The sequence below is a fragment of the Kogia breviceps genome, chromosome 11 (genome assembly GCF_026419965.1).
Source record: "Kogia breviceps isolate mKogBre1 chromosome 11, mKogBre1 haplotype 1, whole genome shotgun sequence".
NCBI lineage: Eukaryota > Metazoa > Chordata > Mammalia > Artiodactyla > Physeteridae > Kogia > Kogia breviceps.
In genome coordinates, this window is record NC_081320.1 from 8,364,933 (window position 1) to 8,388,959 (window position 24,027).

Genomic DNA, 24,027 nt, shown 5'->3' on the forward strand with positions numbered 1-24,027 from the left:
TCCAATTGCTTCTCTGACAACTTTAACGTCTTGTGGTGCACCTACAATTCATCATGTCCCAGACACACCTCGTTATCCTCCTGTCCATACCACCATCTCCTATAGGTACCATCCTTTACCTTATGACCCAAGCCAGGGACCCAACTGACATCCTAATCCACTCCGTATGTACTCTTCACACAGCGCTGGGAGGATCTTTTTAAAACTTCAAGTGTGATTGTGTTTCTTCCTGCTTTAAATGTGACTCCCCAATAAAGTTCAAACTTCTTAACATAACCCTTTATGAACAGCTGCACACTTACCTCTCCAAAGAGCTTTCTTACTGTCTACCCTTCCTTTGCATTCTAGGTTCCACCATAATCTATTTTATTTCTCCAGGCATAAAATGTTTTCCTTCACCTCTAGATCTTCACACATATCATTTTCATTATTCATGAAGCTCTTGCTTAACTTTACCTGGCTGATTCCTTCAGGATCACATGCCCCAGAAAGTCTTGGGCACACCTCTCGGGTCCAGTCACATGGGCCTCTTCCTTCAAGGAAGAGGGTGTCATGGGCACTCCATCCTCAGGACTTCGTACTGCTGTTCCCTGTGTTTAGAACTCTTTTTTAAACTTTTTAAAGTCCTTATTAATATGTTGCCTTCCCTGGAAGCTCTTCCTTGACCACCATATCTAGAATTGCGAGCTTCACCTTTGACACGCTCAACGCTCTTCGTGGCCTCATTTCCCTTCATAGCCCTGTATCTGACACACTACATATTTTACTTATTTGGTTGCTTGTCTGTCTCCTCTACTTGCATGTAAGCTTCATGAAAACAAGGGTTTTCTTCTGGAGTCTGCTCACTACGCTAGACCAGCACCTTAGGGATATTACATACGTGGAACATAGTAGGTATGTAGGAAAACTTTACTAAACAAAAGAAAGATTAAAGTAAGTTTTTCTGGCTGTTACTTCCCCACAAATATGGGGAGAAACTTCATCATTTCATTTTAGAAGTGGAATACCTCAGCATAGCTCATGAAGTGTCAGTGTGCTAGGGAAAGCATAGTTTGAGAACTTCTGGTTCCCAATATCATATTATGTAACAAAGGAATCTTACAAAATAAAATACCTACCTGGAAAATAAAAGCCATTTTCATCACATCTTGCAATAACCTTCTGGCCTTTGAGTGGATCCAATTTTTTGGATTTGTTTTTCTTTGTTGGAGTTCCTTGAATTTTCTGCTGCTAAAAAAAAAATAAAACATTAATAGTTGATAGAAAAAGTAAGTGCAGAGAGTGAAAGTCACAGATACAGGATGGCGTGCGACTCTACTTAGAATCACACTGTTGAGGAATTACAGGACATGCATATACTGTATACTCACTCTGGAGTACTTTCTGTTCTATGCTGTTGGGAACAGGTTTTTAAAACTGAACTGATATGGGAAACACTGCACATAGAAAATGAGGCAGAATTTACAGTCTAAATTGAATGACGCTTTGTTAAAACAAAACAAAAAAAGGCAACCTTTTCCAGAGAATTTAAACAGGATCCAGAGTTTTAAACTATAATATTCAATATATGCATACATGATCCAAAATGCAACGTACAAAAAAAGCAAGCAAACATGACCAATTCTCAAGGTAAAAGGAAATCAACAGATCACAGTATTTAGATGGCTCAGGTGTTGGAATAATCAGATTAAGATGCAAATCAGCAGTTATAACCATAGTACATGAGGTAAAGGTAAATACTCTTGAAATGAACAGTAAGGTAGTTGTTTTCAGCAGAGAAAAAGGAACTATAAAAAAAAAACCAAATGGAAATTTTAGAAGCAAAAACAACAACAACAACAACAATATCTGGAAGGGCTAAACAGCAGAATTGATATGATGGAGGAAAGAGACCTGAAGACAAATGAACAGAAATCATCCAGTCTGAAGAACAGAGAAAAGAGGATATTTAAAAATGAGCAAGGGCCTTCCTGTTCCAGATAACCCCTTCAAAGCCCAGCTCAGTTATAATATCTCTGGGAAGACTTTACCTCTAGGCAATTTCAGAAAAAACAAAGAAAAGTACTGCTCTCTTATTTCCAAATGCTACCACATGAATCAAGGCTTGGAGTGAATGTGATTGTTGTGTCCACTACAGGAAGAAACTGGTAGCTTCATCTTTGATCTGTAAAGTCCAATTCTATCTAAAGTCCCATTTTCTATGCTTGATGACTGATCATTAGTAGAAAGACCCAATCTCCACTACTCCTCCAAAAAACCCCCAAAAGCCTCCATTCCATCATCCAGAAAAGTCATTATTTTTGATTTCCAGTCAATTTGAGGACCAACGATCTTGTAAAATAAATTTAAAATGAATTACTAGAAAACATACTAAAAAACAGACATATAGTGTTTGGGTTTCTAGGTAAAATCTATTTAAGAATTCTGAAAAGCAATTGGTAGCAAATGGGTTGGAAAAGAAGACAATAATTCAAAGTACCACCAAATTGGTAGCGTGTTTACCATTTTCTTCCTCTGTTATTCCCTGGCCTGACCTCAAGACAGCCCAAAACACAGAAGTGGGCTCCAGGGTATATATAGAGAGAGAGCTCTAAAAGAAGCCCTCTAGTTCTGGCTTGAGGAATGGGAAAAGGAACTCCTAACCCTTGGAGAGAATACAGAAATCCTTCTCCCCTTTCTCCCTCCATACTCAGACCTCAGTCCCTAAGCAAGTCTGTGCAGTGGCAGCAGGGTTGGCAATATGAGCCTGGAGGAGCCAAAACTCTGCAGGAGTGGAATCTTCCTGCTCCAACAGGCTGCGTGAACCCCCACTGTTCTCTCTCTCTGTGTATCTAGCCTCTGTTTGGTCCCAAAGGCAAACACAATACGTGGAAGCACACGACTGAGGTAGGGACATAAAACCCTGGATTTCTGGCTGAAGGACTGAAAGGAGGAGCCCTAGGAAACCAGAAATTACTAGGAAGGTCACTTATATAAGAAAAGGGAAGGCCAAGTATTACCCCAATACCAAAACAGGCAAAGATATCACAAGAAAAAGAACACTACAGTCCTATATTCCTCATGAATATAGATGCAAAAATCTCTTAAGAAAATATCAGCAAAAAATCCAGCAACATATGAGAAGAATTATACACAGTGACCAAGTAGGAGTTATACAAGGAATGCAAAGCTAATTTAACATCCATAATTATGCATCCTCAATTAATGTAATACTTCAAATTAATATAGTAAAGAATAAAACCATATTATTATCCTAATGCATGAAGAAGGAGCATGTGACAAAATCCGACAGCCTTTCATGATAAAGACTCTCAACAAACCAGGAATAGAAGGAGACTTCCTCAACTTGATGAAAAGCTTCTGTGGAAAGCCTACAGCAAGCATGACACTTAATGGTGAAATATGGGATGATTTCCCCTTAAGATCAGAAACAAGGCCAGGCACTCCTGCAACTTCTACTTAACATTGTACTTGATGCTCTAGCCAGTACAATCAGGCAAGAAAAAAAACAAAGGCATCCAGATTGGAAAGGAACGGGTAAAGTTGTCTTCCTTCATAAATGATATAATCCTATATGTGGAAAACCCTGGGGAAAGCACACAAACACTACTAGAGTTAACAAGTTTTGCAAGATGTCATGATGCAAGTTAAATATACGAAAAAGAAAAAATTGTATTTCTATGTATTAATAATGAACAGTCTGAAAATAAAATTAAGAAAAGAATTCCATTTATAGCATCAAAAAGAACAGACTAAGGAATAAATTTATCAAAAACAAATGAAAAGCTCGTACACTGAAAACTACAAAACACTGCTGAGAGAAATGAAAGATCTAAGAAGCTGAATATCATGTTCATGGATGAGAAAACTTGATATTGTTAAAATAGTCATTTTTTACCAAACTGATCTATAGATTCTCTACATAAATCAAACAAAATCCCAGTAATTTTTTTTTTTGCCAAAATTGAGATGCTGATCTTAAAATTTACACATAAATGTAAATGACCCAGAAGAGCCAAAATAATTTTGAAAAAGAACAAACCTGGCGGACTTACTCTTCTTAATTTCAAAACTTACTCTAAAGCTTCAGTAATCAAGAAAGTGTGGTCCTGAATTAAGGATAGTCATATGATCAGTGGAACAGTATTGAGAGTCCAGAAATAAATCGTTATATTTACGGTCAATTGATTTTTGACACTTTGGAAAAGCTTTTGGCAGTATCTTTAAAAATTAAATATAAACTTACTGTATGCCTTGGAAATACCACTATTAGACATCTAGCCAAGAGAAATAGAAATTTTTATCACACAAACACTTTTATGTGAATGTTCATATCAGCATTATTCACAGTAATGGAAAGGTGGAAATAATCCAAACGTCAGTGCTCTGGGGAAATGGGTAAACAAAATGTGGTATATCAATGCAATGGAATATTACTCAGCCATTTATACACAAAACTTACAGAAAACACAAATTTATAGAGACAGAAATTGATTAGTGGTTACCTGGGGCTTGAGGTGTAAATGGAGACTGACTCCAAATAGGCATGAGGGATCTTTTCTGGGTGATGGAAATGTTCTGAAACTGGATTGCAGTGGTGGTTGAAGCTCTGTCAGTTTTGCTAAAAATCACTGAATTGAAACAGGCGAATTTTATGGTGTGCAAATTACATTCGTATAAATCTGTCTTTTTAAAAAAGGTTAAAATAGGCAGCCATCTACTTCTTGTTTCCTCTGTGTAACTGGCTCATGGTATTTTGCAGATAGTGGGCTGAAGAAGTGAATGAACATAGAAGTTTCTGAATCTACTCTTAAATCAAAAAATAAACAAAATGGGCCTTTTCCTTCAAATTGCTATATTGTATAAAATGGGGGTTTTCCCACCCAGATTTTTTTCATTTTTTTCCTTTCTTGACCCTTAACTTATTAATTTTTGGATCTCTCAAAGAAATTAGTCCTCCAACCCAATCAAAGCACCCAGTGACATCATTCGCCAGCTTCTCATCTTTGCAGACCGTCAAGTGCCCCTCTTCTCCATGATACAAAGCCAATATAAACTGTTTTCACATGCATTTTGATGCCATCTTTTTGCACTGCTATAGCTATATCATCAATAAAGTATTCGATGCATATTTTATGAGTTCATCTGCTGGCCTTCACTTAAGCAAGTCTCTCATTTATGAGGCAATTGACAATAAAAATTTAAATAACTTCAGGTGGTGTGAACACCACTTACTCTTGGGTCATGATTCATGTTCAGTATGGTTTGGGCTCCTGAAACCTGCAGCTCATTTCCCTGGTGCCCTGATATAACTGAGCATTTTGCAGCCGTCTGTCATTTGTATCTGTTTGTTGAGACTTTTCAGGTTCACTAAAAGAAGTGGGAGTATGCCTTATTTCCTGGGATCTGAAAAGTTAGAGCTAGGTCCTCAGGGAAGAAATAATGAACTAAGGGCTTAAAGTCTCTGGCAGGACGGTGGGATACGATCAAGTCTTCAGACCTGTGTTGCTTGTAGCCTATGTGGCCACAGACAAAAATGTAAGATGAACGCCACCCTTTTGTTTATGATGTTCCCATCTAGCTGAGTTTTGCTGGGGACCCTCAATTCTCATGGAATTTCTATTCTTACCGAGATGTACTCGACACGTCAAAGAGGATGGCTCAACATCACTGGTAGGTGGTGAATGTCATCTGCCTGTTGCTGGGCCTCACCCAGAGGAGAAACCTGAACACTCCTTCCCGCGGGCAATCGGAATGACCTCCTGCCCATCTGAAATGGCCTCAAAGGGAGGAGACTGGACCAGGGGACAGGAGGAATGGGACTGAGCACTGTCCAGGTGGCTGTGTGACTTTGGGTAGTCTTTTATCGTTTCTGGGCTTCAGTTTCTACATGTGCAAAATAAGCGGATAAAATAAATGACCTCTAACATCCTCTCGCATCTGTCCAGGAGAGTCTAGGCCTTACTAGCCTTTCTGCAGTGCTGGAGAAACCGTACACGGACAGGAACACAAGCATGATACCCTTGCTGGTGGTTTTTACAACATAAGGGAAATGTAATGGCCAGAACCGTGACATGAATAGCAGCGTTTTCCATCATAACACTCCAAAGAGATGCCCACACCACACTTTCCTACAGTCAGTTCCTCGATGGAAGAGTCCATGTACAGTATATTCTCATTATTGATAGAATTTAGAGTCTTGAGAATTTGGAATAAGCCACATTAAATCAGCTGTTGCATAACTACCTCACCTGTACATAAAGTGAGCCTCCAAAGCCACCTTACTTCACACCATCAGTGTTCATATCAAAGACCAATCAGCCAGGGAGATGCTGTTGGTCCCTGAGGCATCAGACAGTCTTATTACCTCCAGACCGGTAACAATCTGTTATTACAAAAGATGTCCACATCGATTCCAGAAAGCCATTTTCCCCCTTTAGAATTCATCAACAGACCAGACATTTATTAGAACCTATGCCTAGATACATTTAAAACTCCTTTTCAAAATTCTAAATGAGTATAATCACATAATTTATTTAAGTAGCCCCCTTTTATCTCTAGGTTACAAATAGTGATTCTCTCAATATACTAGCCAGAAGCTAACCAATGTGATTGCTTTCTACAGTTTCCCATGTACAAATCTGTGAAATCAGTTGCCAGAAATCATCAGGGAGCTCTTTTTTTTTTTTTTTTTTTTTCCATAGTTGTCACTCACTTCCCAATTCATCTGATATAAGAAAACCGCTCACTCTGTGAGGACCTTCCCTGCAAGGGCAGCAGCAACGAACGGAAGCGATACAGAGAGGGCTGCCGGTGTTCATTTTTAACACACTGAAAATGCCACCTAAGAAACTGCCTTTTTAAATCGCTGAAAAATATCACCTCCCATTCGAGTCATTCACACATCTGTGAGTTTACCTCAAAGAATCATTACAGCTACTAGAGGGCTTCGCACACTCACATTCTCTCTGCTCTTGTTTCCAACATTTACTACTACTGGCAAGAATTCACTTCTGGCTGTTTCCACAGCACATAGCTTTATGGAAGGAACTGTTCACGGTACACTCAGTGATTCTTCCATATCCCTGCAGAGGCAACTCAGCTACACCACAGATAGAGCAGAGAAGCCGTGACGAAACAAACCTACAGGGCCAGCGTTAATACAATGGTTCATTCACAGAAATGGAGCATTGGTCTCCCAGGATGGAAGGATAACGATCAGGGCAGCTAGACACACCATCCCTTCAGCCACAAAATTGACAGCAACTTTCCAGAAAGATGATATCCCACTGTTTTTGAGTCTTGCCAAAGACTTTAGAGACACCTTACAGCCCATACTACAGGACATTAGCTGCCCTGTTCCTTTCCCGCCATCAGTCACCTATGCGCGTGCACAATACAAGCATGCTACTGGGCTTTAAAATGAAATCTATGGGGACTTCCCTGGCAGTCCAGTGGTTAAGACTCTGCACTTCCTGTCGCTGCCAGCACGACCGAGGGCTCGAATTCAGGCGGCAAGGGGATGAGGAAAAAGTTTAAGAGGAAAGAGTGAGGACGGGAGGGACACCAGGAGCCATTGCAAACAAGTGTCAATTTTATTGTTTATATGCACAGCTTTTATAAAATGCAGTTACAGGGAGTTCAGGGAGTTAAAGCATACTAGGTTCTGTTTAAGATTAGGTTAGTTTCTTTTTCGCGGGAACAGTCTGTCCTTCATCCTGCTAGCTTCTTGATAACAATATTTCTACCGTCTGTGTTTGCACCCAAAGTTTCTGTTATGACTGGGCATATTGTTCTGGACCTTGTGATAAACATTAGCAAAAAGGGGGCTTTCATCTGTCCAGAATGGGCTTCACTTGCACCTGTCATGCACTGATCACCTCGGGGGAAACGTGGGTTGGAGAAGTCCCGAGAGCGTTGGCTCAACCTTACTGAGGCAATGCCTGAATGCCTGCCTCTATTGTGGGAGCCTGTGCTCAGTTGGTCATGCTCCTCCAGGCCGAATACCCTTAACGGGCATGGCGTGCTCCACAACTTCCAATGCCGGGGGTGCGGGTTCGATCCCTGGTCCGGGAACCAAGATCCCACATGCTGCACGGTGTGGCCAAAAAATCAAAAAATAAAAATAAAAATAAAAATAAAAATAAAAATAAAAATAAAATAAAATAACAATCTTTACAAGAAAAAAAAAAACAAGAAATCTATGGAGGACAAGAGTCGGAGGGGATGGAGAATGAGAGAACAAGAAATGCTAGCACTGAATAAATAAGCCGACCCATCTGTAGGTTCAGGTGCCTGGGAGTAACTGCATGCCAGTTTCAGTGAGGAAGTCAGATAGGCAATGGTGCTGGCACTTAGGGATGCTGCCCACTGGGTAATTTGATTTTGCCTTGTCTCCAAAATTCAGAGAATCCAATTCACTTCTTTGCCAGATTCATTTATCAAGTGATGCAGATCAGGGTCCAAGTAGTCTACCCTCCTTTCATTTCATGACTTAGTTTCAAGGTCATGCTCTCAGGTTTGCATTGGTGGAGTAAAGTTGCTAAATGTTTGATGCTTTAGAATTTTCCATTTAACAAACAACATGTTTTCACATCAGGTGCGGAATGCACTTCCATGATGTAACTAGAACTAGTCTTCGGCTCAAAATTTTGGCATAAAACCACTATGCTTTTTCCTGCCCCAAATCACTGAACTCTGCTGGACCCAATCCCCAAACTGTACTAGCGGTGGTTCCAATGGCTTTTCTGTCCATGTTTTGTCCTTAGAGCCAAGTAAAGTCTGTGACTGTGCTAATCAAGATAACACGTAGTGTCAGGCATGTTCTGACCTTTCCTCTCACTAGGACACCTAATTATAAGAGCAGAATATTTGCAAACTGTCTCTGAATAATTCAACTCTTTTTAAAACCTTGGTGAGGAGGACAGAGCCAGCCTGGAGCATTTTCTGACCTTCACTATCTCTCCCTTCATTTAGATTTAGAGGGGTTTCTCCATCATGAGAGTATCCAGGGTCTGCATCCCTTTTAGAAATGGGTTCTGGAGAGAAAATGAGAAAAAGACCTTACAGGAAAACGTAAATCAGGGGTGGCAAACTCCTGCCCAGGCCCTCTAGGCAGCGGAGTGACCGACCCATGGTAAAGAATTGAAAGGACTTGGAGTGCTTTCCTTCCTAGGCTATTTGCATTTTAACAGGAGTCAAACCATAAGGCTAAAGAAGTGAAGCTCTAGGTGGAATGTCCTGCCTCAGCCCTTCCGGTCTGAAGAGGAAGCAAAGACTCCTTGCGAGATCTCTCACAAGCACAGCAGGTCGGTGCTGGGCTCCCGGGGACACTGAGGACACCGTGCGTGAGCCCAAGGCTTAAGGCGGGAGCTATGGCCAGGAGGACGTGCAGAGAGAATTATCGTCCCCTTTCAGAAGCCTCAGGCGCTTAGCTGTGCTTTAAAATCCAAAGCAGCATAGGGACGTGCTTTTTCGGAGCTGTTTCCCCCTTCTCCTCAGGGAACATCATAACTTTAGGAAACACAGCGTGAGCAACACGTGTCCCCAAAACTTCTGTGCGGGTTTCCACCTCCCCTCTCCGGGGGGCTGCTTCCTGAGCAGATCAGGGACTGGTGAGCTGCTTGGCCTTCCCCTCTTCCCGGCGTGGTTCCTTGTGCTGTGTGAGGGGCTGCTTAGGAAGCACAGGAAACAATTACAGGATGATGACCTGAACTACCAGACAGCCCCCAGACAGGTCCCCAGCACTGGGCAAGGGAGAAGACTTAACCACTCTGACAGTCAAATCTCCAGTCAAATCTCAGTCAATAGCAACTCAAAGGGCCTTTGTGGGAGGGTGAACTTATTTTGGGTGGATTTTTTTTTTGGTAGTAGCAAAGGAACCTAATAAATATGCATTAGAGGCTGAATCGAACGATCTCCCTAGCTTGAAGAGCACACTTGTAACATTTTCTCAGGGAACATTCCCTGGTTGCTCTTTCAGGGAAGAATCAAAGAGAGAAAAACTTGGGCTTCCCTGGTGGCGCAGTGGTTGAGAATCTGCCTGCCAGTGCAGGGGACACGGGTTCGTGCGCCGGTCCGGGAAGATCCCACATTCCGCGGAGCAGCTGGGCCCGTGAGCCATGGCCGCTGGGCCTGCGCGTCCGGAGCCTGTGCTCCGCAACGGGAGAGGCCACAACAGTGAGAGGCCCGCGTACCGCAAAAAAAAAAAAAAAAAAAAAAAAAAGAGAAAAACTTGAAATGTTTTAAGTATTTAAACCTGAAGATTACTACAGCGCCGTGGCCTGCAATTCGGATGTTACTGACATAGTTCTCTACAGGCAGCCACTCCAGACATGCACCACAGCCATACGCTGGGGCCACTTCCGTGTCACTGCCTAGAGCGTGGACCACGGCCAGCTGTCTGCTGCGGCTGTACACAGATAGCTCACACGAGGTGATGGCATAACAAGAAATGCTGGGCCTTTAAGAAAATTTTTCAGGAGATCTCTGTGCTGGTTACTCTGGGCCGTCCACCTGCCCCCAGGTCCATTCTCTGCCCTGCCCTGCTCCACGCCCCAGGAGGCTGACCCCTCAAGGACAACATGACCCAATTTCTCTTGTTGGCTGACCTTCCAATAGGCTGAGCCAATGGGAGGCGAGAGGTCAGAGGGCAGCGGGGGGAGGAAGACTGGGGTATTGGCTCTGTGCTCCCTCCCTGCCCTTTGTCTCTCTAGGAATACCTCCTACTCTGGCTGGTGGCCTTCGCTCTTACAGGCTCCAGTAGCACTATTTCCCTCCACCCTTCAAGTCTGGGGGTGGTCAACTTCCTGCTATTGCCGGTGCTGGGGTGAAGCCCCCTTCTGGCTGCCTTAGACCTGCCTCCGCCTCTGCAAATAGTCCCTTCGTTAATGTTTCTTCACTTGAAGTGACTGAATGGGATTCTGTTTCCTGCCTGGACCCTCCTGACAAGCCCTCCACATTCGGTTCTCCTCCTTCAGACTGGGAGGTCAGTGACCATCCCCAAACCTGTTTAGGGTAGAATTTATGCCAATGAAAAAAGATGAGCCTTGTGGCAAAGGACTGCTAGGGTCCACCCGGCTGAAATCTCCAGCCGAGATGGTGGTCTTCAGCTTTAGAATGAAAAGACAATCCAGCAGTGATTTTTCTCCCTGGAGCTGATACCCTCCTTCCCACTCCTAAACATCAGGATACTAGACAGAAACCTTTCTGGATACTATTTAGAGCTGGTGGGAGTTTTTCTTCCCTTCTGTGAGTTTCCTTCAGTGGCTGGTCTTCCTGAGCAGGGTCCTCTTCTTAAATCCCCAGCTAACTGTGGTATGACCACGACGTGGCAGCATCTTCTCTCTGGCATCCTCGCCCGTCCCATCCAGGCACCTCACTCTCTCGGGGATTTCCGTCCCACCCTGGCCACATGTCCTACCATTATCTCTCAGGAACCCATCGCGGGGGGGGGGGGTCTGGCTTCCATACGTTAATGTATCACCAAGTCACTGGCCTGAATGTGCACGTGTCATTCTTTGTGTGATGGCATCACTGATACACAACCCACACCTGCTCATTCCCCACCCTTGCACCAGGGGAACTTCCGTGTCACTGTCACTAAGGAGCCGGTCCTCCTACCAGACCCAAGCATCAGCAGAAGAGACTAAAGGTTTTTACTTGTGGAATGAGAAAGGCTGGCCAGTCATAAAGGGGTAAGGTGTGATGCCTCCGTTCTCCCCTTAAAGAGGGAATAATGAGAGCTGTAAAAGGATGGGTTACAATGCAAGAATGACAACTGGTCCAATTATTATTGGGGAGCAAATATAACAAATGACGCTACTTATTCGGACTTCATTTTATATACAACGCAAAGAAATTTCTCTCTAAGTCTCCCCAACTAATGTTCTCCTGTGTAGTGTCAAAGTCACAACCCAGTATAATGTTTTCAAATCCAAGTGGCCTCTTTTCATCCCTTCATTCTCCCATTCCCATCTCACCCAGCCTCACCCATATCCTCCCTCCTGCTGTGCATTTTCCTAACACTCTCTTTCTCCTGGACAGTTTTCCATGGAGTGGAGCGCACTCAATCAGTCATTGATTGAGACTCCATTGATTCAGACTCCACATTCCTTGCCAGCCTCAACTTGGGAAAGTAATCACGTGCAGCCAGCTGTGTAAGTCCATTTCCAAGGCCTCTATTAGGGTTGTTTAGAGCTACTTGGAATTTAACAAGGTTTTCTGCCTCCGAGTTTCTCAAGGCAGCCAAGGTTGGGTGCAGAAAGCCCGCTGGGTCTTCCTGGGCCTGGATTCTGTGGGATTTGCTCTGGAGAACAATCCTTGTTCACTAAGGAAATGCTGCAGGACAACATAGCTGGAGCTGCCCTAGACCAGGCTCCCAGTGAAAACTTGGGGAAGGTTAATTACAACTCAGATGCCCTTGGTGATTTCCACCATACTGCAGCTCCGAGGGCTCAGGACTGGCCAGTGACGTTGGACTCTGCAATCGTGGCAACAAGAGGGGTGCTGGTGAAGGGGGCTTTCAAGTGGAATTTACGATTTCAGAATTAAGGTCTTTCAATATGTGGTCAGTAAGCCAAGCACCTGTCTCCAGGGATGCCACAAAACTAGTGGATTACAGAAATAGGGAGGAACAATTAATCATGGAATGTGTCCCATATAAGGTGCTGGGCAGAGCATGTGGGATGACGATTCTTGCCCTACGTCTGATCCTGGGGCCAGCGCGGGACTGACGGTGAAAGCCTGAGTGGAAAAAGCAGGGCGCATTCTAGCCAGACACTGGCGTGTATATAGCCACTTCTCCTCACCAACAGAAAAATCACGAAGCTGTCCCAAACTCAGGAACCAATGCGGCAGCTACTTTGGGTGCCAGCGTATTGCAGGGGAGAGTCAGAGAGCCACAGACCTCCAGACTCCATAACATATTCTGGAGTGGATCAAATAGTGACCACTCCCTTCTGAACACACGTGGGCGTTTCTGATTGGGCACCCCATTCCAACCAACTTTGATCACCTTTCGTCACTTGTTATCAATAAACTTTAGGGGGGTCTTAATGAAAAACAGAAGGTTTCTTCCTCTCCAAATTACAGTCATTGATCAAAATCTTTGGCCTCTGCCAAAAAAAATTTGAAGTGAGACTTTTTTTAATATGAATCAATAAAAATGACTTGCATCTGTGATGGATTTTCACTGCAGGATCTCAAAAGGCCTTGCAATCTTGAGCTTTGGTCCAAACCATTTTTCACGTTGAAGGATGAGACTTGTTAGCAGGTTATGAAACCAACTCAACAGAGCATGATAAAAATGGAATAAAAATACCACACAATACATCACACATGGTAAGGAGAAGTACCGTTTTAAGAAAATAATACAGAAATCTTCCATTGCGGAGGGCCATGTGGAGAGTGGAAAGAACTCTGTAGATGAGCTGCCACCTATGAAACCCTCCCTGCCCATTCATTACCTATGGACTATTGTCCCGGGCACATGGGTGCTTTCCTGAGCTGACAGTGGGGGCTTTGGTCACCCTATGTAGGGACAGGGCAGTGAAAGGACAGCCTTAGCCCCTGACCAAGAAAGGGGGCAGCAGTGGACCCATCAATACCATCACTCAAACTCAATGTCTTCCTCACTCTGGCTCCTGCATCAAGTTCCCTCCGTTTTTTCTCCTTTGCTGTCTAGGAAGATCTTGAACAAGAAGTCTGCACTTCCTGCATTTACTTTCTCCACTGCTCTCTACTTCTCCATCCGCTGCACACTGGCTTCCACTCCCAAAATGCTACCGAAATTGTTCTGGCTAAGATCACTAACGCTCTCCCTCTTGAAAATCAAATGGTTTTCAGACATCATCCTGTATGACTTTCCAAACTCCTCAGTAATATATATATATATATATATTTTTTTGTGTGTGTGTGGTACGCGGGCCTCTCACTGCTGTGGCCCCTCCCATTGTGGAGCACAGGCTCTGGACGTGCAGGCTCAGTGGCCACGGCTCACGGGCCCAGCCGCTCCGCAGCATGTGGGATCCTCCCGGACCGGGGCACGAACCCGCGTCCCCCGCATCGGCAGGCGGACCCCCAACCACTGCGCCACCAGGGAAGCCCCTCAGTAATATTTTAACAATGGAAATAGCAATGACGGGCAAGGTGTGTTGAGGGCATTTCCTGTTGAGCATTTAGAGCGACACACTGTCCTGAGCGTATCATGCACACTGTCTCACAACCATCTTGCAGGTGGCTACTATGATTTTTCTAATTTAAGGATGAGGGATCTAGGCTTAGAGTCCTAAGGAAGGTCCGCATCTGGAAGTGCTGAGACTTGCATTCAGGTCTCTCTGACTCCAGACCCAGGGCTCTTGCCATCTCTCCTCCTCAGGCTCTGACATCATAGCTCCCTACCCTGGGCCTTCCGCTCCTCTAGCTTTCCTGTCTTGGCCCTTTCCACAGTCTCCTCTTCCTTTCTCAGCACCTCACATGACCTCCAAGTCTATCTCTTTAACATGGACTTCTCTCCTAAGCTCCAAACACATGGCTGCCGATCTGCCTTTCTCACCGGGATGCCCTGTGGACACCTAAGAATCAAGAGGACCTAAAGTGAGTTAACTTTCCCTGAAAATCCACTCTGCCTCTCATGGTACCTCTTCCTCTTGTTCTTTCATTCACGTATCCATTCGAATGGCCTGGGAGTGCCTACAAGGTGCCAAGCAGTACTCCAGCGACGCTAGGAATACCCAGAACACAACGGACCAAGTCCCACCCTCATTCCAGTGGAGGAGACAGATGATGAACAAATACGTACGTAATGTCAGGTGGTGAAACGTGCTGTGAAGAAAACAAAAATGTGGGAAGGGGTTAGAGAATGACAGGGTGTTTAGAGGGGCTGTCTCTCCGTGGAGCAGAGGTGACACGGATGTGGTGGCTAACCCGTGCCTCTGTCTCCCAGTTGTCCAAGGCGGGAAGTCTGTGGGTGTTCTCAACGTTGCCCTCTGGCTCACCCCACACATTCACTTTCCACCGACTGCTCTCTCTTTCACCCATTCCCTCCTCACTGTACCGGCTTGACTCAAGGACTCAACACCTCTCAGTGGAGTCTGCACCTGGGTTTGGTCTTTCGCCCCTACATTGAGCCTCATCTTGCTGCCAAAATAATCTTTCCAAGACACAAATCTGTTCATGTCCTCCACTTGCTGAAAATCCCTTGCTGGTATCCATTTCCTACAAGCTTGGTTCCTGAACCTAGGAGAGATTTCCAAGCTCCTTGTATTCTGGGGCCATCCTCCCTCTCCCGTCTTGTCTCCTGCCATGCCCCTGGTGAACATGCCATGTTCTTTCCACCTTCCTGCCTTTGCACAAGCAGTTTCTCTCACTCAGAACATTTCTCACACTCCCCCCCTCAAATTCCTACACATCCTGCCAGACCAAATTCAATCATCCCCTCCATGAAGACTTCCTCAACGCCTCAGCCAGAATCGTTCGCTTTTTCCCATCTTCCAGTTGTTCTATGGCTATGCCTCTATTGTCATATTTATAATACTCCGCTATAAGGATCTGGGTTTCATTCCTTCAATAAATATTTTTGCGTGTCCACTGTGTGCCAGGAAATCATTCTCAGTGGATGTAGCTATGGATACAGCTACAAGTAAGGCAAGACAAGATCTCAGCTCTCACAGAGGTTATGTTCTATGCCAGTATGACTCCTCCACTAGGCTGGGTCCATGTCCCCATTGCTGTTAACAAACCCCTATTTTGTGTCCAATGTATTGTATCACCTTGGGAGGCCCCAAGGAAAGAGAGAAGAACGTGGCAGGCTGAGACCACCTGTGCCAAGGACAGAATCTGATCCATGGTAGGGAGTGAACAAATGTTTTCGGATGAAGAAATTGTGGAAGTTATTTTAATTCCCACTCTGTGGACAAGGGAATAAAGAAATAGAGCAATTAATTCATATCCCATGAACAATGAGCTTTTGACTCCCACAAATTCAGGAGACTATACTACGTTCTGAAACACAAGAGGCTTCTTTTCACTTCATTAGCAACACTTCCCATTTTAACATTTAATATAAAGTATAGATAAAAGAATAATGCTTGCAAATTCTGCTGTTAGGCAGTAATGTCACCAGAGCTCAACATGCAAAAAAGCCCATCATTTAGAACCTATCTGTTCACCTCGACTAGAATAAGAGTGGGACTTGGTCCATGTGTTTAGGTACCTCTAGTGCCTAGAATAGGGCTTGGTACCTCCTAGGAACTCATACATATTTCAATGAGTAAATGAAAGAACAGAGAGGAAGAAGCATGAGGAAAAGAAGAGCAGATTTCCAGGGAGAGGGATTGAATTCATTTGAATTCAGTCTTCTTGATTCTTGGTGTTTTCAGGGCATCTATGTGAGGAAGGCAAATAGACAGCCACACGTTGGGGTCCTCAGATGGTGCCTTCCAAGGAAAGACTGACCAACTCTTTGAGGAGGTCACTTTGAATAAAAACAACTACCTCCCCTCCCAATATATATAAATAAATAAAATAAATGAAAACAAAAATATAAATAAAGATATGATAAAACTTTTGCACTCTTCACAAAAGAAATAGCTTTCTACACTGAAGGAAGAAAAGCCATTTGCAGGGGAAAAATAAAATCAAATAAAACTCAAGAATCTAGAACAGCAAATACAGAATTTAAAACCAGGCAAAGCTGGTATCACTTAGCAAAGACTGAAATCAAAAAAGATGAATCTCAAAGGTCAGTTCCCTGGATATATCTTTTAGACTATCATATGGTGAATATATGAACATTCTATAGAACTCAGTAAGATTCTGGATGAACTGCTCCAGGTTTACACACACCCTACTATAGTCAGAAAGAGGATATTACACAGGCAGCAAGTATTTAGAGCCCCCAAATGTTCATGTCCTTTGGTCCAAGAATCCCACACCTAAGAATTTATCCTAGCAAAACAGTTCAACTATATGCACTATAGAAGCATTAAAACATGATGTGAAAGAGAAGAAAATTGGAAAAAAAACCCCTCAAATGTCCAACATCCAGTGAAGAGTTAAACAAATCAGGGTATTTACACACCATGGAATATTATGTAACCACAAAAAATATCAGTCTGACGATTCAGCAAAAACACAGAGAAAATACATGAGACAATGCTAAATTGAAAAGCAGACCATAAAATGATTATGGATACTCTAACTGCAATTATGTGTAAAATTTACTCAAGGAAGAAAAACAATTAAAAGTAAATGATACAAAGTGGTAATAAATAATATGGCTGCCAGAAAATAAATTTTCCTTGTAGAAGGTCTGTTTTACTAGTAATAATAATTGCAAACACTTATGGGGGGAGCTTTCAACACTCAGTACTTTAAATGCTCATTTTGCTTCCGTAACAAGCCTATGAGGCAGATACTATTAACACTCTTATTTTACAGATTTAAAAAAAAAAACCCTAAGGTTTAGAGAGACAGAGTCACTGGCCAAGATCACACAGGGATTAGGTGGCAGATCTGAGGCTGGACTTTGGTCTGGCTCATATCAAAGTCCAGGCTTTTAATCACTACACAATACTTCTGTTTAGCTTTATTTTTCAATTAAAGCATGTATTGTTTTAAAAATAAGGCCAGAGTAAAATCAAATGGCATTTCCTTTCTGTTGAAAGAAGTCCTGAGACCTTACGTGGGTTGGCTGTAACTCTTAGAAATCAGTGCAGTGGGAGGTGGGAGAGAGGGGAGGCCAGCGATGGCAAGGGCTTGGGACAGGAGGGAGGGAGGCAGTACAAACATCTCCACGGTACACACCTCTTCAAGGGCGCTGCTCACATGACTCTCCTTCTTGGCAGCCTCCTGGAGCTCCATGGCCTGCTGCACGTACATTCTGCCAGCTAGGATTTCATTCTCCAGCACTGACAGCTCCTTCGATGAAATGGGCCAATTCAACCGTTCTAATGCCTTGTTTAAAGCTGCCTTGTTTTCTAAGTAACGCATTGGTTTGTTTGCACCTAACCTTAAAAGAAGAAGAAGAAAGAGAAACATAAAGTGATCATAATAGAAAACATATGGAAAGATGTTTTTTCTGTAAACCCTCCCCTGAGAAACATCTGTCAAAGCAGATGTCAGGTGTCAGTTGACAGAATCACAGCCATGCCTTCTGGCCCGTCAGGGCTTTGGTAGTTTATGCAAGTTAGAAACAATCATCTCCGAGTCATGGTAGGCACCTTTCCCCATTACCTAATTTGATGATCTGATTTTATAGAAGTTTGATACACATAAGTTATTTTTTCAGCAATGTTTTTCAGCGTATTTGGAACCCATGCCTTTCTCCCTAGGTCTAACATTTGGCAGAACCAACAGTGAGTCTCAAAGAAATTTCACACAACTATGCCTAGCAGTGACTCTGGAAAACAAAGCAAACACTAAACTCAAATATTTGTCTCAGTGCAGTAATTCTCCTATTAGCTCACTTTAGCTATTTTTATCTTCTCTCCTCTTGTAAGCCTAAATAGGCCTAAACTTTCTGGCTTCACTGTTTCGGTACACAAAGAACAGAAGCCAAACTTTCTATCAGCCGATGAACAAGCTGTGTGATTCCGAGGGAACCCCGTGGGGTGCGGAGGTCCCAAGTCCTAGATTCTGTTTCCAGTCTCAGTACTTCTGAGTCAGATACTCATGGAAGAGGGTACAGAGATTGATTGATTGAGGGACATGGGGGAGGAAAAACATTTCATAATTGTCATCCTCTTATTGTTGAAAATGTCATGGCATCTTTTTAGATGTTGGGTGTTGGAAGAGCACACTGTTAAACCAGTACAGTCACAGGACTCAATCCACAAATAAACTTGTCAACAGAAAGCAGCAAAAATTCTTATTAAAAAAATCTAAATTGGTGTGATGTCAGCAAAATGGTGGAATGAGAAACCCCAGGCCCTCCTTCCCCCACAAAGACACTGACTTAACCATATAAAGACCACACTGCCTTTGTGAGAATTCTAGAAACCAGTTAAAACGTCCCTGCCCTCCAGGAGCACAAAGCCAAGAAGAGTAGACATTGAAGAGAGTAGGAAAATGTGTTGCATTTTGTCTGGCCAAGCCTCTCCCCTTCCCTGGCACACTGCAGAGCAACTGGGAGAAAACTCCTATTCAACGTGTCCCCAACATGTTGGTCTTTTGTGGGGCTGCCTGAGAGACTGGCTTCTGTCTCACTTGACTCAGAATGTTGATAAAAATGGCAGTATACTTCGGATGCCAGGTTGAGGCAGCTGAGAACAAAGGCAAATTTCTTGGGCGGTTACAGCACCAGAGATACTGCAGTACCAAAGACAGACACCAGGGGGAGCAAGAGATTACGGGTTCCTGAGGAAAAAACGGGCAAAACCTCTTCAACTGGGAAATGACATGCACAAGCCTAGAGAAGACGTATCCCCAGAAAAGGTGTGAGAGGGTCCCAGGATCTCTAGCCAGAATGATTGGTGAAGGTCTTCCCCTGTAAGAAGCCATCTTTAAAGACTGGGATAAGTGTTTGTTTTATCAAATGCCCAAATATTGCCTAAAGATACTAAGGCATACAAAGAAACAGAGAAAGATGGCCCAATCAAAGGAACAAAATACTCTCCAGAAATCTACCCTAAAGAAAGGAGATCTATGAATTACCTGATAAACAATTGAAAATAACTGTCTTAAAAATGCTCAGTGAGCTCAAGGAGAATACAGACAACTAAATGCAATCAGGAAAATGATGCATATGAACAAAATGAGAATATCAACAGATATAGAGACTATAAAAAGAACCAAACAGAAATTCTGGATCTGAAGAATACAATAACTGAGCAAAATGGATGGCTAGTGGGCAGCTGCTGCATTGCACGGGGAGATCTGCTTGGTACTTTGTGATGACCTAATGGGGTTGGAGAGGGAGAGTGGAAGGGAGGCTCAGGAGGGGATACAGGGATATATGTATACATATAGCTGATTCACTTTGTTGTACAGCAGAAACTAACACAACATTGTAAAGCAATTATACACCAATAAAGATATATATATAAAAAGAATACAATAACTGAAAAATTCACTAGAGAGCTTCAAAAGCACACTTCGTCAATCAGAAGAAATAAATTAGCCAATTATGACTATTTTAAGTCATAAATTGTTACAAGGACAAAGAAGGACATTATATAATGGTAAAAGGGTCTATCCACCAGGAAGATATGACAATCATAGATATATATGCACCTAATTTCAGAGCTCCCAAATATAGAAGCAAACATTAACAGAACTGAAGGGAGAAATAGAAAGGAACACTATAAAAGGAGGAGATTTCAATTTCCGTTTTCAATAATGGATAGAACCACCAAACAGAAGACCAATAAAGAAACAGAGGACTTGAAAAACACTATAGATTAGACCTAACAGACATATACAGAACACATCACCAGCCAACAGCAGAATACATATTCTTCTTAAGTGCACATGGAACATTCTCTCCAGGATAAACCACATGTAAGAACACAAGTATTAAAAGTTTTTAAGATTAAATCATATAAAGTATAATCTCCAATAACAATGGAATAAAACTAGAAATCAGTAGCAGAAGGAAAACTGGAAAATACACAAATATGTGGAAATTAAACAATCCACGGTCAAAGAAGAAATCATAAGGGAGATTATAAAATATCTTGATATATTTTAAAATAAAAATACAACATATCAAAATGTCTAAGATATAGCAAAAGCAGTCATAAGAGGGAATTTTGTAGTGCTAAATATTTACATTAAAAAAGAGGAAATATCTCAAATCAACAACCTAACTTTACACCTAAAGGAACTGGGAAAATGGAGAATAAACTAAACCCAAGTTAGCAGAAAGAAAGAAATAAAGATTAGCGTGGAAATAAGTGAAATAGAGTATAGAAAAACAATAGAAAAAAATCGATGAAACTAAGAGTTAGATTCTGGAAAGAACAACAAAACTGACAAATGCTTATTAGCTAGATTAAGAGGAAAAAAGAGAAGATTCAAATAACTAGAATCAGAAAGGAAAGAGCAAACATTACAACTGTTGTCACAGAAATAAAAAGGATCATAAAAGACTACTATGATCCATTATACATATACCAACAAAACGGATAACCTAGAAGAAATGGATAAATTCCTATAAAATTATAACCAACTAAGACTGAATCAGAAAGAAATAAAAAATCTGAACAGACCTATAACTAGTAAGGAGACTGAATCAGTAAGCAAATAATTTCCAACAAGCATAAGCTCAGCACTATGTAGCTTCCATGGAGAGTGCTACCACACATTCAAAGAAGAATCAACACCAATCTTCCTTAAAGACTTCCAAATATTTAAGAGGAGAGAACATTTTGAAACTCATTCTATGATGCCAGCACTACCCTGATACCAAAGCCAGACAAAGATACTACAAGAAAACTACAGCCCAATATTCCTGTGAACATTGACTCAAAAATCCTCAACACAATACTAGCAAACCAAATTCAACAGCATATTATGAAAGGATTATACACCATGAAGAGTGAGATTTTATTCCTGGAATGCAACATACAAAAATGAATCAATATAATACATCACAGTAACAGAAAGAAAGAAAAAAACCACTTGATCATCTCAATTGATACAGCAAAATCATGACGAAATTCAACACTTTCGTGATTAAAAACTCAAACACTCAACAAACTAGGAATAGAAGAAAACTATCTCAATATAATAAAGGCCTCATAACTTACTCAAACCTTGCTTTAGATAGTGAGGAGGGAAGTGATGTCATGAAAGATGCTGAAGTAGAGAAATCAAGGAATTTGCCTTTTCACCAAAACAACTATTGATAGAATTAGCTATTTTGGAACTCTGGAATCTAGCTGAATACTTACAGTATCTAGGGGAATGCTTGATGAAGAGAGAGGCTGGCATTTAGGGAAATCTCTGTCAGGTCACTGGCTGATCACAGAGATGAAACAATACTTCAGTGAACACACATGACAAGGAATATAGTCTTTGCAAAAATAGTGTGGAAAGACACTAAACAGACAACTGCAGCCTTCATCAGGCAACAACAGAAATTTCTGGGGAGGGTAGAGAATCTAATTTCCAAAGTTACTACATTACAATGTCCAAAATGTTCAGTTCTCAATAAAATATTACAAAGAATACAAAGAAACATGGAAGTATATAACCCATTCACATGGAAAAAAAGAAACTCACAGATGAAATCCAGACACTGGATTTGGTAGAGAAAGACTTTAAAATAACTGTCTTAAATATGCTCAAAGAGGTGAAGGGAACCGTGGACAAAGAACTAAATGAAATCCTGAGAATGATATATGAGCAACTAGAGAATATCAATAAAGAGAAATTATGAAAATGAACCAAATAGAAATTCTAGAGCTGAAAAGTACTATAGGTGAAATGAAAAATTCATTAGAGGGTTTTAACAGTAGACTTGAGCAGGCAGGAGAAAGAATCAGCAAACTTGCAGATAGATCAAATGAGATTACAGTCTCCAGAGCAGAAAGAATACAAGAATGAAGAAGAGTCTAAAGGACATATGGGATTCTATCAAGCTTAACAACATACACATTATGAGAGTGCCAGAAGGAAATGAGAGAGAAAAGGGTGAAAATATTTGGCAAAAATGAAATAATGGCCCCAAACTCTCCAAATTTCATGGAAAACATACATCTACACAATCCAAGAGGCACAGTGAACGAAAAGCAGAATACACTCAAAGAGAGCTATACCAAGACACTATACTATAATCAAACTGTTGAAAGACAAAGACAGAGAATCTTGAAAGGAACAAAAGTGGCTCATGAACAAGAAATCCTCAATAAGATCAACAGCTGATTTCTTATCAGAAACCATGAAGTCCAGAAGGCAGTGATAGGGTTTGTTTATTTATTTATTTATTTATTTAGGCTGTGCCGCATGGCACGTGGGATCTTAGTTCCCTGAACGGGGATCGAACCCATGCCCCCTGCATTGGAAGCACAGAGTCTTAACCACTGGACCACCAGAGAAGTCCCATTGATATGGTATATTTAGAATGCTGAGAGGAAAACACTATCAAGCAAGGATTCTCTATCTGGCAAAACTATCCTTCACTAATGAAGGAGAAATTAACACATTTGTTAACACATAACAAAAGCTAAGGGTGCTTGTTGCTAGTAGGGCTTCCCCATACAGGAAATGCTAAAAAGAGCTCTTCAGGATGAAATAAAAGGACACTGGAGACAAGTTACACTGGCCATATGAAGAAATAAAGATGACTGGCAAAGATGACTACATATGTAAATATAAAAGCTAACATTCTTGTATTTTTGGTATGTAACTCCTCTTTTGTTTCCTATATTATTTAAAAGACAAATGCAAAAAACAATGATTATAAAGCTATGTTAACGGACACATAATGTAAAAGATGTAATCTGTGACAATAACAATATAAAGAGGGGATGGAGCTGGATAGAAACAGAGATAATGTACACTATTGAAAATAAGTTGATATCAATTCAAACTACTTTGTTATAAATTTAGGATGTTAACTGTAATCTCCATGTAATCATTAAGAAAATAATGAAAAACTATGCAAAAAAGGAAGAGGGATCATAATGATACATTAGAAAAAATATCAAGTACAAAAGAAGGCGATATTGGAGGAATTGAGAAACAAAATAGACAAGACATATACAAAACAAATAGCACAATGACAGAAGTTAAGTCCTTCATTATCAGTAGTTACTGTAAATGTAAATGGATTAAACTCACCAGTTAAAAGACAGAGATAGGCAGAATGGATTAAAAAAACCATGATCCAACTATATGCTACTATAAAGAGACCCACTTTAGACTTAAAGACACAAATAGGTTGAACATGATAAAATGCAAGAAGATATGCCATGCAAATAATAACCAAAAGAGAGCTGGAATGATTATACTAATATCAGATAAAATAGATTTTAAGTCATACACTTTTACAAGAGAAAAAGAAGGACATTATTTATATTAATA

General features: G+C 41.6%; 1 protein-coding gene across 1 annotated transcript in view; it reads right to left on the reverse strand.

Moving 5' to 3' along the window:
- VWA3B (von Willebrand factor A domain containing 3B) overlaps positions 1-24,027 on the reverse strand; it is a 173,392-nt gene that overhangs the window by 19,092 nt on the left and 130,273 nt on the right. The window contains 2 exon segments of the mRNA XM_067006887.1: positions 1,119-1,230; positions 17,806-18,010. Coding sequence (XP_066862988.1) covers positions 1,119-1,230; positions 17,806-18,010 — 317 coding nt within the window.